Genomic DNA, 14,375 nt, shown 5'->3' with positions numbered 1-14,375 from the left:
AAACAATGTCTCTGTATATGTCCTCGGGACCCACAAAAATAACATATTTTATTCTCTTGCCTGTTTCTTTGATATTGATGTTGTTGTACAGCATCAGTCTCTTTTAATTCAGACTTCTTACTCTCTTGTCTCCTATTCCATTCTTGTTGAAGTTTTTGTTCTACAAAGTCCAAATTTAAATTTCCATCTGGTAAAGTTTCTAAGCTCGAGACCAGTACATCCCATTTTCGATCAAATGAAGATAACAGTATATAGACCATCTGAATGTCACTATGATGCACTCCTCTTTCTTGAAGTTCAGCAAATAATCTACGAAATTCAGCCAGATGCTCTGTCATAGTCACTTCATCTGTAAAACGCATCTGATAAAGTTTCCGTGCTAAACACAGCCGGCTCCCTGCGGTTTGCTGCACATGAGCGGCCCTTAGCTTCTCCCACATTTGATTAGCTGTCGGCTCATTACTCACCAGCAACAGTTGAGAATCAGACAGCCCCAGAGTAATAAAAGCCTTCGCTTTCTCATCTTTCTTCATCCACGCTGCTGAAGGAGCTGCCGGAGGGGGGTTTTCTACGACATCATTCAAATCTTCTTTAATCAGAACTGCTCTCATTCTCCATTTCCAGCTGGAGTAGTTTACAGCATTCAGTCTCTCCATCGGCATCCCGGATGACAGGTTTACAGCCATGTTGTCCACTCTTACTTGCCTCTTTCTTGCACTTTCTTTTCTCTCTGCAGCAACGTCACTTGAACCCCTTACTTTGTATGATAAGCTGGGCCCATAACCCCTGTTGGTGTGTGCGTATAGAGATCATACAAAGAAGAAATTCTAGGGATGCATAGATCAGTAAATAAGCCAGGCCAGGCAAGTTTCTTGTAAGAGTCTTTACTGACAAAAATACTAAAGAACAGTTCTCTCTCTCCAAACTACTTTCCCCCACACCAGAGCTTCTGCAAGTTCCTTCTTATCTACTTGCCCGCCAGCTGCTGACCTTGACAAACCTGGCGCTCTGTTCTGCTCTGCTTAACCCGTTTATTGCACTCACTAAAAATCCCTGTCTGTGAGTCTCATAGCTTGCTTTACTGAACAACAGGTATAAGGCCCCAGAATGCTTTATTAAATTAAGCGCATTTTACACTGGTCAGTGTCTGGATAGAGGAGCTGCCAGGCAGGTGGGGAAGAATTTGTGTAAACTGATCTGAGATTCTTAAAAGGTAAGTATAAGAAATGTGAATAATGAAGCAAACTGGGAGATGTGAGATAAAATCCAACAGCTGAAGGACAGTAGGTCAGCCCCAATAATGGCAGTTTGCTGCCTAAACTGAGTGTTCAGATACTGGGTCAATATTTGCAAAAGTTTACATGAGCATGGAGGTGCCTGCTACAGATTCTTGCACAAGCATGAATAAGTTGAGGTTGATTAGGAAAGATGGAAACTCAAACCCCAAGCAAGCCTGGCATATGTGTATATATATATTTACAAGATTATCCCATCTCCATGATTATAATCAGCCACTGTCTGGACAATATTTAACACCATAAAAGGCTATTGAACATGTCGTACTTTTTAAAAACAACAATAACTGCAGACTGAGAGTTTGGCTTCTTAGTTAATACTAGAGACCACGATTAATTTCTTGAATAATGGGATGCTATCAGACTTTGCTTATGTCCAGTTTGAGGAAGTGCATGTTGGAGCAGATTGTAAAGTTGTTTACTTAACTGTAGCATCTCAGAGCGTGCATGGGTGGGTGGAGGACTCAAGGCTAGGCTAGAAGCCTTCTGTCCAACATACACGTTTTCCATGTGTAGAGAGTTCCTTGGCATTTTTAAACAAGCACTCTCCCCTATGTACATTCTCAGGTGAGACAGACTCAGGTATTAAACGCACCCTTGTGTGTTTGCATCAGCTTTTAAAGTGGATCCCTGTTCAGGACCAGGTTAGCTGAAAACCAGCAAGTGACCAAGCATGTCATGGTGAGACCATTCCAATCTATATGCCACATACGCCTGCCAATTGAAGCAAGCTGGGGGAAAAGTATGGCATATGCATTATACATATGGTTCAAGATATGGTTCCCAGGCAGAACTGTCCATACCATTAGGCATGAGGTGGCTACCTTAGGTATGTGATTTTTGGGGACAGCAAATATTTATTTTAGTTAGTTTATATCCTGCTCTACCTCCCAAGGAGGCCAGGGTGACAAACACATCTATAATAAAAAAAATAAAATAAAAAAACATAGTTATGCAATCTATTGCTGTATTTTTGCTATATCTTTACTGTCAGGAGGAGGGGATTGGTGCTTGTGGGATTTTCTGCTTAAGGTGCCAAAATAACTTGTCTGGCCTTGGGACTATGCATCTTGACATGTTTATGTGCGTGCATGCTTTTCCATCTCAGGTAGCAAAATGTCTTGGGCAGGACTCTCCTTCAGTTATTTTTAATGCAACACAGGATCCTTTGCCATTTGGAGGCTTTTGATAATGCAAAACTGGAGGAAAAATGGTTTCCCCAAAGGCTTAAGAACATCAGGTCGAAGTAAAATTATCTTACGCTTGCTCTGTCTCCACGCCCAGATCCTCGATTTGGAACTGAAATAACTAACCTTTGCAATTGACCGCTAGGACATTCATCTAGGAAAAAATAAAAAGCCAATCCAAGAGACTAGCTTGCCAGGACCACTGGTCTGTGCTGCATAACTCAGTGTAAGCCAACAGGCTGGTCAGCGTTTTTGTAGGGTTTTTTTATCGTGTGCTAGAGATGTGCTAAAATTTTGCCTAATTCAGATTTGGTACCAAATTTTCCATTAATTTGCTCATTTGCTATCATTGCAGTTTGGATTTTTATATAGTGATTTTCTGCTGCTATTTTCAGAAATAGATTTTTTTTAAAAAATGCATCTAAAATATTGATACTAATATCAATATTTTATGTTTCCTTCAACTTATTGACCTCTCCTTTAATTTATTGATATTTCCTTTCAAAATATTGAAATTAATGTCAATGTTTTTTCCAAAGGGAAAACAGAGATAAAAGAGCAGTGGTTTTTGGACAGAGAATGAACTCAAATGACTACCAGCCTGTTAGGTCGATGGAATGCTTTCAAACTGGTGATGGCCAATGGATCCCATCCCCAGTGTGTGTATTACTACATGGCTAAAAACAGTTAAGGTGGCTAGATGAGGAACTTATTAATATGAAAAGTGTGTGTTGATTCATTATTAGAGCTGCTTCATGCCAATGGTTTACAAACCTTGTCTTGATTAGCCTCTCTGGGAGCAAGAAATGATTGTTTAAGCCTCTTCCAAGTATAATTAAAAGAAGGTAAAACAAAGGCATTGTGACTGAGAGCGTGCAAGTGGAGGAGAGAGAGAGACCATGTGGAACCAGAATATATCCTGAGAACAGAAAGTGCCACATTGGCCCTCAGTGTCATCAGTGATGACAAATTGAAAAGCTGTCTAAATAGTTGCTTGTGTTAGTCTAGTCAAGAAACAGCGGCTTAGGTGGAGGAGAGTGGCACTCTTTCCCCAGTTCAATCAGTCGTTCAGGATACATATACATTTGTGGCAGATGTGATAGCTGGAGAGGGAAAGAATGAATGCTCAGTAAATAGCCAGCGTTGTCTAATCTCCCTCCAAACAAATCAGGATGAATGCTCAATAAACAGGTCATCTGGAAGTACTCTTAGAAATGATAAGTATGCTGGCCACTATTCAGCCCTGGGAACCTCTCCTTGTATGTGTTCTCTCTGATATGAGCAGGATCTTTTACTCTAGCAATATCTTGTGTGATTATGCTCATTGGTTTCCCAAGACTATCTAAAGGTTTATTGCTTTCATCTGCAAAATATGAAAATCTGGTTTAAATGGGCACAGGATGAAAATCTACACATGTACTGTCTTAAAAACGAAATACGTTTTTCATGTTTTTCTAACTCTCGGATTGAGTGCTAGACTTCTGAGTTTATTGAAGAATGGTATGGTACAGAGTTCATTTTAAAATAGCCCTTAGGAATGCATAGTTGGTATGTGATGATGGAAATTGCCAATCCATTTCCTAATAATGTTTTACAGACATTCAGGATCCTTAGAAGTAGATTTGTGGTGTTTATATGGTTCAGATCTAGCATAATTTAAACTAGGAACAATCTCTTCTGATATTCTCAGTTGATTACTAAGCAAAATCCTGCTAATCTGAATTTCACTTTTTTCTTCCTTCCCTCCATTTTCATTTCTTTGCCACTGTCCACCTTTCCCTCCGCAAACATTTCTTTCTTCTATTCTTGCCCCTCAGAACTAAATGGGGAGACAGTAGCTGAATCTGACAGAGGTAAGGAGGGAATTGTTTTCATTTTACATGAACTACTTGGCCAAAACAACATGTTAGTGAAAAAATGGACTGCCTTCAAGTCGATTCCAACATATGGAGACCCTATGAATAGGATTGTAGGCCACTGTTAATGCCAGTTGCCACAAGGCATCTGCCAGGTTTGCTGTGTATGGTCAGAAGAGTGAAGAAAACGCCATTTCCCTCCCAGAATTTCACTGCACCACAGATTGCCAGGAGCTGTTTTACACAGAAATTAATCTATGTGTAAATAAACGAGAGCAAAGAAATTGGCAGGGAGGCGATTACTTTTCTAAGAATACTTTCTGCTTCCTTGATGTGAATGTGCTGATGCAAAGACAGATTTTCTATTTTAAAATGCCTCGCAAAAAGCCAGATTTCCTGAGCAAATGTCTCCACTTCTACCAAACCGTATTTTAAGAGCCATTGTTTTGTAGTTTTCTGTAGCAGATGTGGCACTTTTGGAGACTGTGCATCAGTCTTAGTGAGTTAAGATTCCTGGTATCATTTCTTCAACACTGGCCTCTCTAGGTGTGAGATAAGCAGCACAATCCCACACAAGTGTACTTGGAAGTAATCTCTGTTGAGTTCAATGGGGCTTCTTTCCAAGTAGATTGCATCTTGATGCCTGATAGAAATGTTAATTCCCCAGTATGGAAACCACTTCCACATGAACCAATCCCATGCTAAATGGCTGACATATGAAAACTGGAACCATGAGGGATAGGTATCACGACATGGTTGCGTCTCATGCCACCATCACCTAGCAGGTGGTGCAAGTGTGTTTTCAGATGTTAACCATTGGCATAGGGCCAGACTGCCAAGAAACAGCTCCAGTGCCACAAAGGTAAAGCCTGGGTTTTGCAGTGGCATTTCCCTTCTCCTAGTCAGTCTTTCTATTTACACATTACATTACTTAGTGCAGATGAAGATTTATTTTATTTTTTGATATCGTCATGATGAGGCTGATGATTGGAATAATATCTAGTGCTCTTTGTTTGTCTGTTGGTTACATTTTGCATCCCACCATTCCTCAGAGTTGTGCTGTATCCTCACAACAACCTTTTGAAGCAGACATGAGTTATGTGTTCCCAACTGCACATGTATGTAATATCACTGCAGGTGGCATATTTAGGCATCATTTTGTAATTGCATCACAATTGTAAGTAGTGCTTAGGGATCCCTTTTCCTTTTTGCATCATCCCTGCTCATAGCAACAGCAACTCACAACAATAATCTGTTGCTGCTAAGCATGAACCAAATGACTTATGATCCTGGGTTGTAGTAGTTGTTAGTCCTAATCAGAGTAGACCCATTGAAGTTAATGAACATGACTAACCTTAAATTCATTAATTTCAGTGAATCTATTCTGAGTAGGACTTAGTTGGCTACAACCCCCTGAGTCTTATACAGTCTTGCTGAGTTTTTAAAAACTAAATGGAGCTGTTAATGCTGCAGTCTCTGCAGAAGACCAATACGAGGCGTGAGAACAGAGGGTTTTAAAGCCTTTCATCTCTGATGGTTTTATGTTAAACATTTCCCTGACCTGCTTTCAAAAAAACCATGGAAAAAACATGGCTCCACTGCAGCTCCATTGTGTAGAGATAAATAAAAACGGGTGCAGAGACTACAACACAACTCAACTCTACGTGTAGGGCTGGAGAACCAGGTGTTGTTAGACTCCATCTCCCATCATTCCTGACTATGCTGACTGGGGCTGATGGAAGCTGAAGCCCAGTAACAACTGGAAACATCTGGAGGACCACAAGTTCCTCATCCTAGCCCCCAGACATTTGTTTTCTGCATTTAGGCACAGCTCCATAACTGTGCAAAGATCCTGCCTTCCTAATAATCCCCAAGATATGTGCTGCTCTACTGACCTTTAGGGGAGTGAAAATCAGTAGAAAGCCAAGAGAAGAGTTCACAAGTTTAAAATGTTGTTTTGGACAGAACCCAGCTGGGGTTTAGCTTAGCCTGTTGGAGGGCTGCTACATTTTTAGATATCTCAAACAAAACCCAGTTGGAATCCTAAACATTCTCTGGACAGGATGTCCAGCTGCTTGTAGGTAAAGAATGTCACTGAGATAAAACTTAAGCAAGATGTTTATGGGGATTGCCCAGCCCTGCTGGTCAGGCATACTGAAGTGCAAACATTTCTTTTTCAGGTGATCTCTCCAAAAGCATCTCACCTTTGGACTTGTTTCCTAAGCATAGCTTTATATAGTTGAAATCGTGTTTGGGAGGGCCAGTATCTCTTCTCCATTACACCTTTCTTGATGAAACGTCTGTTAGCCTAAAAGTGCATAACCTAAGACCACACTTTTCCACTTCTGCATTAATTCAGTCCCAGAATCATAATATCCATTTTTTTAAAAATATACAGTTTATTGAAGATATTGGTCCCCATCCCCTCAGTATGCACCATAGAAAGAAGGAGTGCCTCCTGGATATTCCCAACCTATGCTCTGAGATCTGCTGGGGAGTCTCTGCACATGGTGCCACCAGCTAGTGAGGTCCCTGGGGCAGCTACCAAGAGCAGGGTGTTCGTGGTGGAGGCTCCCTGTTTATGGAACTCCCTCCTCACTGTGATCAGGTTGTCCCCCACATTGGTGACATTTCAACTTTAAAACGCATTAAATAAAGAATGTATATAAGGACATAAGCACAGAATCCTTTAATCAATCACCACTTCTTTTGGCACCTGGACTCTTGTAATATAGCATAATTAATTAATTAAATTTATATCCTGCCCTTCCTTCCAAGGAGCCCAGGGTATCAAACAAAAAGCGATAGATAAATAAAAACATCTTTAAAACAATTCCAGTACAGATGCAAACTGATTGTGCTAGTCTGTAGTGAATTTTGAATGTTGCCAGTACTTAATATTTGAAAGTATGAACTCAGGTGACAGTATGTATATCTATCTATCTATCTATCTATCTATCTATCTATCTATCTATCTATCTATCTATCTATCTATCTATCTATCTATCTAATCTATCTAATCTATCTAATCTATCTAATCTATCTATCTAATCTATCTATCTAATCTATCTATCTAATCTATCTATCTAATCTATCTAATCTATCTAATCTATCTAATCTATCTACCTATCTAATCTATCTACCTATCTATACATATGTGTGTGTGTGTGTGTGAATTCGGGTGACAGTATATATATATATATATTATTTATATATATAAGACAATTTTGAAAGCAACAAACAGAACTTCACTCAAGCTTGCTCTGGATCCCTATAAGGATTCCGTTAATCACCTAAAATATATATAAACGTAATTGTGATTAACCAAACAGATGTTTTTATTGTATTAACAAAATGTTTCAGCTTCCGCCTTCATCAGCTGCTAACATGCAACTGCTGTTACCAAGGGGCAGTTATAGAGCTTTGAGGATGGAACGCTCAGAGGGGCTTCATTTGCAGAAGCTAAGTAGTGGTGGTACTGTCCTCCAGGTTCAGGCCATGTGGTGCCAATGTGTCCAGAGAGTATATCCAAAAGTTCTCCCTTTTGGTCAATGCTGCTGGATCTGCTGGCATCTCTATCGCTGTTATGGAAAAGTCCAACAGGCTGTGACCCTCGATGTTAAAATGCTTTGCAACTGGTTGCTCCATTTTTTTTGTCAAGATTGCCGACTTGTGGTTCCTGAAGCGCGTGCGTAGGTCAGTTGTGGTCTTTCCTACATATTGGATATGACATCCTGGTCTTTTGCACTCAATGATGTAAACTATATTGCAGGACCTGCAGGTGATGTTCTGTTTGATGTAATATGTCCTGCTTGTCCTAGGGCTTGTAAAAGTAGCTGTCTCCCTGAGGTACACACAGGTGATACAGCGTTTGGAGTGACAAGGATGAGACCCTGGATTGGTGATAGGTGGCTTAAGCACAGCTTTCACCAACAGTCTGCGCAAATTAGGAGGCTGGCGAAATGCTACAACAGGAGGCCTGCTGATGGCTCTAGCAAGATGTTCAGAGTTTGCCAGCAATGGGTAGCTCTCCCTGATTGCTCGGTGATAGTTAGGAGATGCTGGATGGAAATCTACACACACACACTCTTCATATGGGCTATAGGAGAATGTAACCAGTGATGTTAACATGGTTGTTTCATGTTACCCAACCCCATAGGGGTGTCTGTTTAGTCTCTCCCTTTTTATTTCCTACCACACAACAAACTGTTTGCTTGCTTCACATATTAATACAGAGATGGTATTTTTAGATATAGTGTAATATGGCACAGGACTTGGAGCTTTGCCAAGTGATTCTTGCATGGGATCCAAGACTTGTATTCTCTCATCCATTTAGCATTTACAAATGGTTTGTTCATGCTAATTTTTCAATATCACTTGAATAATTTGCACACAGCTAGGATTTAGAACTTAGCATGTGTATAGGCCTGGATGACGTCTGGGCAAGGCTTTAGTATCAGAGCAGGGGTGGTGGTAGGGAATTATATACCAGAATGAGAAAAAAAATTCACAAAGGAAAAAATATCCTAAACGAAAAGCAGCTCACCCTTATTTTTAATATATGAGGAAGAAACAAATGACATGGGATACATCAATTTCTGCTGTCCCACCTTTTTTTCCTGGTCTTTGCTATTATCCTGCATCCCTGAACCCCTTGGTTTGAGGACAAAGAGAAATTTACTTTTCACATTTTTTGAGGGTCTAAGGTGTTGGACTACGACCTGGGAGACCAGGGTTCAAATCCCCACACAGCCATGAAGCTCACTGGGTGACCTTGGGCCAGTCACTGCCTCTCAGCCTCAGAGGAAGGCAGTGGTAAACCCCCTCTGAATACCGCTTACCATGAAAACCCTCTTCATAGGGTCAGCATAAGTCGGAATCGACTTGAAAGGCGTCCGTTTTTCAATATATATAGACAGTTTTGAAAGCAACAAACAGAACTTCACCCAAGCTTGCTCTGGATCCCTATAAGGATTCCATGAATCACCTAAAAATATATGCACGTAATTGTGATTAACAAAACAGAGGTTTTTATTGTATTACCAAAACGTTTCGGCTTCCATCTTCATCACCTGCTAACATTTCTTTTTTTAAAATATTTGTATTAATTTTTTTAAAAAAGTATAATTTCTTTTCCCATTTAACAGGAGTTTTTGGCTTTTCCTGGGAGTTTCTCATTAGCCTCTTGCAAGCTAACTCATGGATACAGAGCCGGGCTATTTTTAGTTAGGGAGGGGAGCAGGAAATGTGTAACAGATGTAATCATTTTAAGTAGCATAAAAGCCTATTATGCATTTTGCAAATCTTTTGAGGCTACACTTCAGCCCAGTACCAAGACAACCAAACGTCCATGGCCTCTCTTGGTTTGGCCAAGACTGTTGTTTGGGCTTTTGCCTTATGGAATGTTCAGTATGAAGAGGGCAGACGAACCTTCTTTATCCTCATACCATTCCTTCCTTCCTTCCTTGGTGGGCTTGGTTAATTGGCAAAAACAACTTTGGACATAACAGGATAGAGCCTGGCCGCCGGATTTGTTTTGCCAGTTCAGAAATCCAACTTCATCTTCGTAAAACCAGGCCCATGCTTATTTGTTTTCCAAATGAGAAGTGTTGAGAGAGCAACCCCAAAGTACAGTTTGCACACATTTTATCCCACCAATTACAAGGCTCAGAAGAAGATTACACCTTGCCTGACTGTGGTGCTACTGGAACTTTGTTCCTAGTTTGCTCTCTGGTGTATCTTGGCGCGTATTTCAAGCTTGATGCTTTCTGACAAAAGTGTTGAAAGGAGAGTGTATTTTTTTACCATTAAATAGTAGCATCAGTATTTGTGTTCCCTGGAGCCACATGGATTTGAAAAATGAGTACATGATGGTGGACCAGTGTCCTGATTTGTTCACTCATTGCAAAAAGGCACTGCTTGTAGAGAATATCCTGTGTTGAAAAACAGCAGTCTAGAATTTAAAAATTATGGCTTAATTGCCTTCAAGATTATTTTTTTATTTTATTTATAAGATCACACTCCCAGTTGCAGTTGTTTGCAGTAAGGAGAACATTTCCAAACTGTGAGCAGGTAACACAGGGTGTTCGTTGAGAATTTTGGACATGAATTTATTGTATTTATTTTTAAATTCATTTTTAAAATGTGCATCTCTCCAAATATTCTCCAATATGACCCCCTTATTGACACTGAACAAGTCTGCATTTCACATTTTTCAGATGCAAGGCATTACTTGACCCTTTTCTCCCTTCTTCCTCTAGAATTCCAGCAATTTCTTGTAAAGAAATGTCCCCTTTCCAAAATGTTGATTTACCACAAAACCCAGAAACATCTAAAGAGTTCAAAGTCCTGCATTTTGATTCTATCTGCCTTGCACATTCTTGTTTGTCTTTTATGGATTTCAACTGCAATTCTGATAAGTCTACCTATCAGACCTCTCCTAGTCTTCATTGATAAGACCCCTCTCAAATGATGTTTCCGTGTTCTATGTTAAGTTCTCCCATCTTGTCTTGCTGAAAAAGCTCTCCCTGCTTATGTCCTTCAACCTCTTCCATTAGATAAGTTATGACCATTCTGATACTTGTGTATTAAAGATTGTAGGGTTGTGGCTTCCCTCTGTTTAAGATTCTTTCTCTGCCTGTTGGGTGTGGCAAAAACTGGCCCTTGCCCTGGAGAACTGGCAAGCTACTTTGAGATGTGATCCACTGAATTGCAAAGATGTGAGGCCTATGAAACATTCAAGTTGTGAGCTCATTTTACAGTTGTACCAGGATTTAAAATCACTGCTTATAACCTTACCAAAAAGGAAAAACTAATGGCTGCATGACAATGGCACAAGAGTTGAATGGAAAATGGCCTTTCCAAATTCTCCACTAGGAAAGGAGGGGATGGGGGCAAGAGTAGGAGTGGGTGGCAGCAAGATCCTAAGAGGAGTCAAGGGAAGATGATGGTTCTATTTGTTCCAACTGGGATGAGAAGAAGGAGGTAATGGCTAGGAAGGGAAGGGGCCACAGTCCTGAGACTCTGTCCAGAGTACACAAACACCTGGACTTGTCCTACTGTACCAGCTAGTGCATCAGAAATCAGTGGAGGCGCACTCCAGTTCATGTGGTTCAGAGATGGAACTTGTGAATTATGCCTCCCCCCTTCTTTCCACTTAATATCAGAGTCCCTCTCACATTGGGTATACTTATCATTAGAATCCCTCTCACCATTTTAGCCTTATTCTCAAGAAGAGAGCAACGTTGCTACTAAAGGATTTGGAACACAAGACTAGTGAGAAAAGGCTTTTGAACCTAGAGTGTTCAGTGTTGAGAAGGGAAAGGAGTGCAGTGGCATGCACACACACGTGCACATACAGAGTTATATATAAAAACATTGTTTGTGATCGTTGTGGACAGAAGAGGAAATGCTCCTAAATTATATGGAAAGAGATTGAAATTAAAATTCCAGGATAATTGTTTTATGGTAACCATAAGATTAGCTGGGCAGTAAAACAAGTTCCCAAGGGACATTTCCACTGCATGGTTGCCTTCAAGGAAGGTGGTGGTGGAGGAGGGCAGGGAGAAAAGCTGTATTTGCAGTCCAAGCTTCTGTCAGTTTTTGAAGCTTTTTAGGGCCAGTTTACACAGTCAAATTCTTCTGTATGCAGTACTTCCTGATCAGCAATCATGCTTAGTCTCACAGTCACACGGAAGATGTGTCCACAGGTCAACCACAGCCAACTCTACCTGGCAGTGATTTTGGAGGTTGTGCACTTTGCCAAACCACTATGCTCACACAAAGCCCGGTAGCTCTATTATTGCATCGTTCAGGTGATATGTTACATTCTCTACACCGCAGTCAGGAGGCATTGTGCACAGGAGAGTTTGGCTGTGTGGATCTAACTCCTGCGTTGCAAGATCATGGAGTAGAAAGCCTCAATGGTCCTTTCTCAGGTTTTCAGAAAGAAGGGGAAGGAATCTGCCCCAGCCTCCACGTTAAGCTCATTTGCTTTTGGGACCCAATTGATGCTTGCCTTAATGTTAGCAATTTAGATTGCTGCTATTGTTCTGTATGTATGTTATGGAATTTTTTGTAAGCTATGTCAATTGGGACTATCAGTTGTAAAAGCAGTAAAATAAAGGATTTTATGGCCCCCTTCTTCAGACACTTCACTCATCATCTTTGCTTCTCTCTTTCTGCCTCATTTCAGAGCCCCGGAGCTATGTGGAATCAGTGGCCCGTACAGCAGCAGCAGGTGGGGGTGGCGGCAGTGGCAGCTCTGTTGGGAAGCCTCAGACATCCCTAGCACCACAGGCCTACAACACCGAGACAACATCAATGAGGAATGGGTCCCTTCCCAATTCCTTCACTTCGCCAAGCCCTGTTGCTGCCAGCAGCCCAGTGCACAGCATGGATGGGTAAGGAATTTGCTGTAATTCACCAATCTCAACAGGCTGATGATGTCACATACTGCTTGGACTATGTAGGGCTCCACTATGACAGCTAGCAATAAGACTGCAGCCCTTTTGCTTACATATATAAACTCTTCCATGCATGATCTTGGGAGGCTGTTTTCTCCAAATAGAAGACATGAGGCCATGCCAACTCATGCTTTTGGAGTCAACTGATCAGGAAAGCATTTGTCCTGCAGGGAGATAATCCTAACTGCTTCAGTCATTATAGGTTCCTCCGCCCTTTCTTGTATCATGCATGGACTAGAACAGAGATGGGTGATCTTTTTTCTGCTGAGGGCCACATTTTTCTCAAAGGAATCTGTTGAGGGCCATATGATGGTGGTGGCCAGAGCCAGACCTGATGGTGGCTGGGGCAGAGACAAAAAATATTCTGGAGTTCATGATCGGCAGTAAATATACCCTGCAGCTTCAGTTTTCACTTTGCAGTGATTCTTCTACAAAGCACAAGACTGGACAGATCACATGATGGTTTGCCATGTTCATTGCTTCTTACCATGTCAGGCAAATATCCTCAGATTAGAGCCAAGCTGGGAAGTGCTCCCTGTTGGACCACCGTATGGCAACATACTAGAAGCCTGAATGTATGAACTTGCCATAAGTGTGAGGAAGATGTGAGAAGTATGTAGGAGCTTGCGTCAGTGTGTACATGTGTGAACATAAAATACTTGTACTTACAAAGGGTTGTGAAAATATGAAATGAAGCATGCATCAAAGATTGTGGAAATGAGCAAATCCAGTAACATTATGTGCAAAAGAAGCACACAATGTTATATGTATGTACAAAAATAAAAAAAATAGTGTGGGCAATATGGATTGCATGTGCCTAGGGTTGTACAAAAAGATGCTTCTGTGTGTGAAGTAAGGGAGAAATGGGGGGAAATGGGGCCATTTTCTGAGAGAGGCATCATTAGAGGGTCTGGTATGAATAAAAGAGAAACCTCAGGCTGGGCAGCTAAATGCAGCCCTCCAGGATACTGGCCCTTGGGACTTTGTGCAGGCCCACACCCTTCACTGGCCCTGTTCCACACCCTCTGGAATATTTTTTCCAGGCTGAAATATGTTCTTGAACTGTAATATGACCTCTCACTTGCCTGGATGGATATGTGCGTCTGTGTTAGAAACTTCTGCATGGCTGGAATGTAGACTGTTGTACAAAAGTAAGAAGCACATCCATTGCACTGCCTGCTTTTGGCCCTGCCCACCACTAGCTTACAGCCACCAGAAGGTTGCTCTTGAGGAAATGTGGCCCTTGGCCTGAAAAATGTTCCCCGCTCCTGGTATATATGTAAAGCTGTAAACATGGGGGCGGAGATAAAGGTGTTTTTGTATGCATAGGTGAAATGGTTATCTTCATATTCATTTGTGGGCTTGGCATATAAGTGAATACGGAAGGATTTATTGCAGTTAGAATAAGGAAAGACAAGATAAAGAATGACCCCACTTTTCCTCTTGGAGTGATGGGGGTGTGCTGGTTGACTAGTTTTAGGAAGGTGAGCACCAAGAGTGCTTATCAGTATTTTAATTTATATTTTCATAAATGCAACAGAATTTAGAATTCTTGTCACATTTGGAAAAGAA

The 14,375-nt window shown here is 41.1% G+C and overlaps 1 protein-coding gene across 18 annotated transcripts in view; it reads left to right on the top strand.

The window, feature by feature from the left end:
• The window catches only part of TNS1 (tensin 1), a 471,254-nt gene that overhangs the window by 422,864 nt on the left and 34,015 nt on the right, over positions 1-14,375 (top strand). For 15 of the 18 annotated variants that reach the window (XM_061609240.1, XM_061609243.1, XM_061609248.1 and 12 more), the window contains 2 exons: positions 4,300-4,335; positions 12,533-12,740. In XM_061609240.1, the coding sequence (XP_061465224.1) occupies positions 4,300-4,335; positions 12,533-12,740 (244 nt within the window). The remainder of the gene's footprint in view (positions 1-4,299; positions 4,336-12,532; positions 12,741-14,375) is intronic. The other 3 variants (XM_061609247.1, XM_061609242.1, XM_061609249.1) reach the window with 1 other exon arrangement.

This window comes from Rhineura floridana, chromosome 2, assembly GCF_030035675.1.
Source record: "Rhineura floridana isolate rRhiFlo1 chromosome 2, rRhiFlo1.hap2, whole genome shotgun sequence".
Lineage (NCBI taxonomy): Eukaryota > Metazoa > Chordata > Lepidosauria > Squamata > Rhineuridae > Rhineura > Rhineura floridana.
This window is presented reverse-complemented; position numbering and strand designations above follow the sequence as displayed.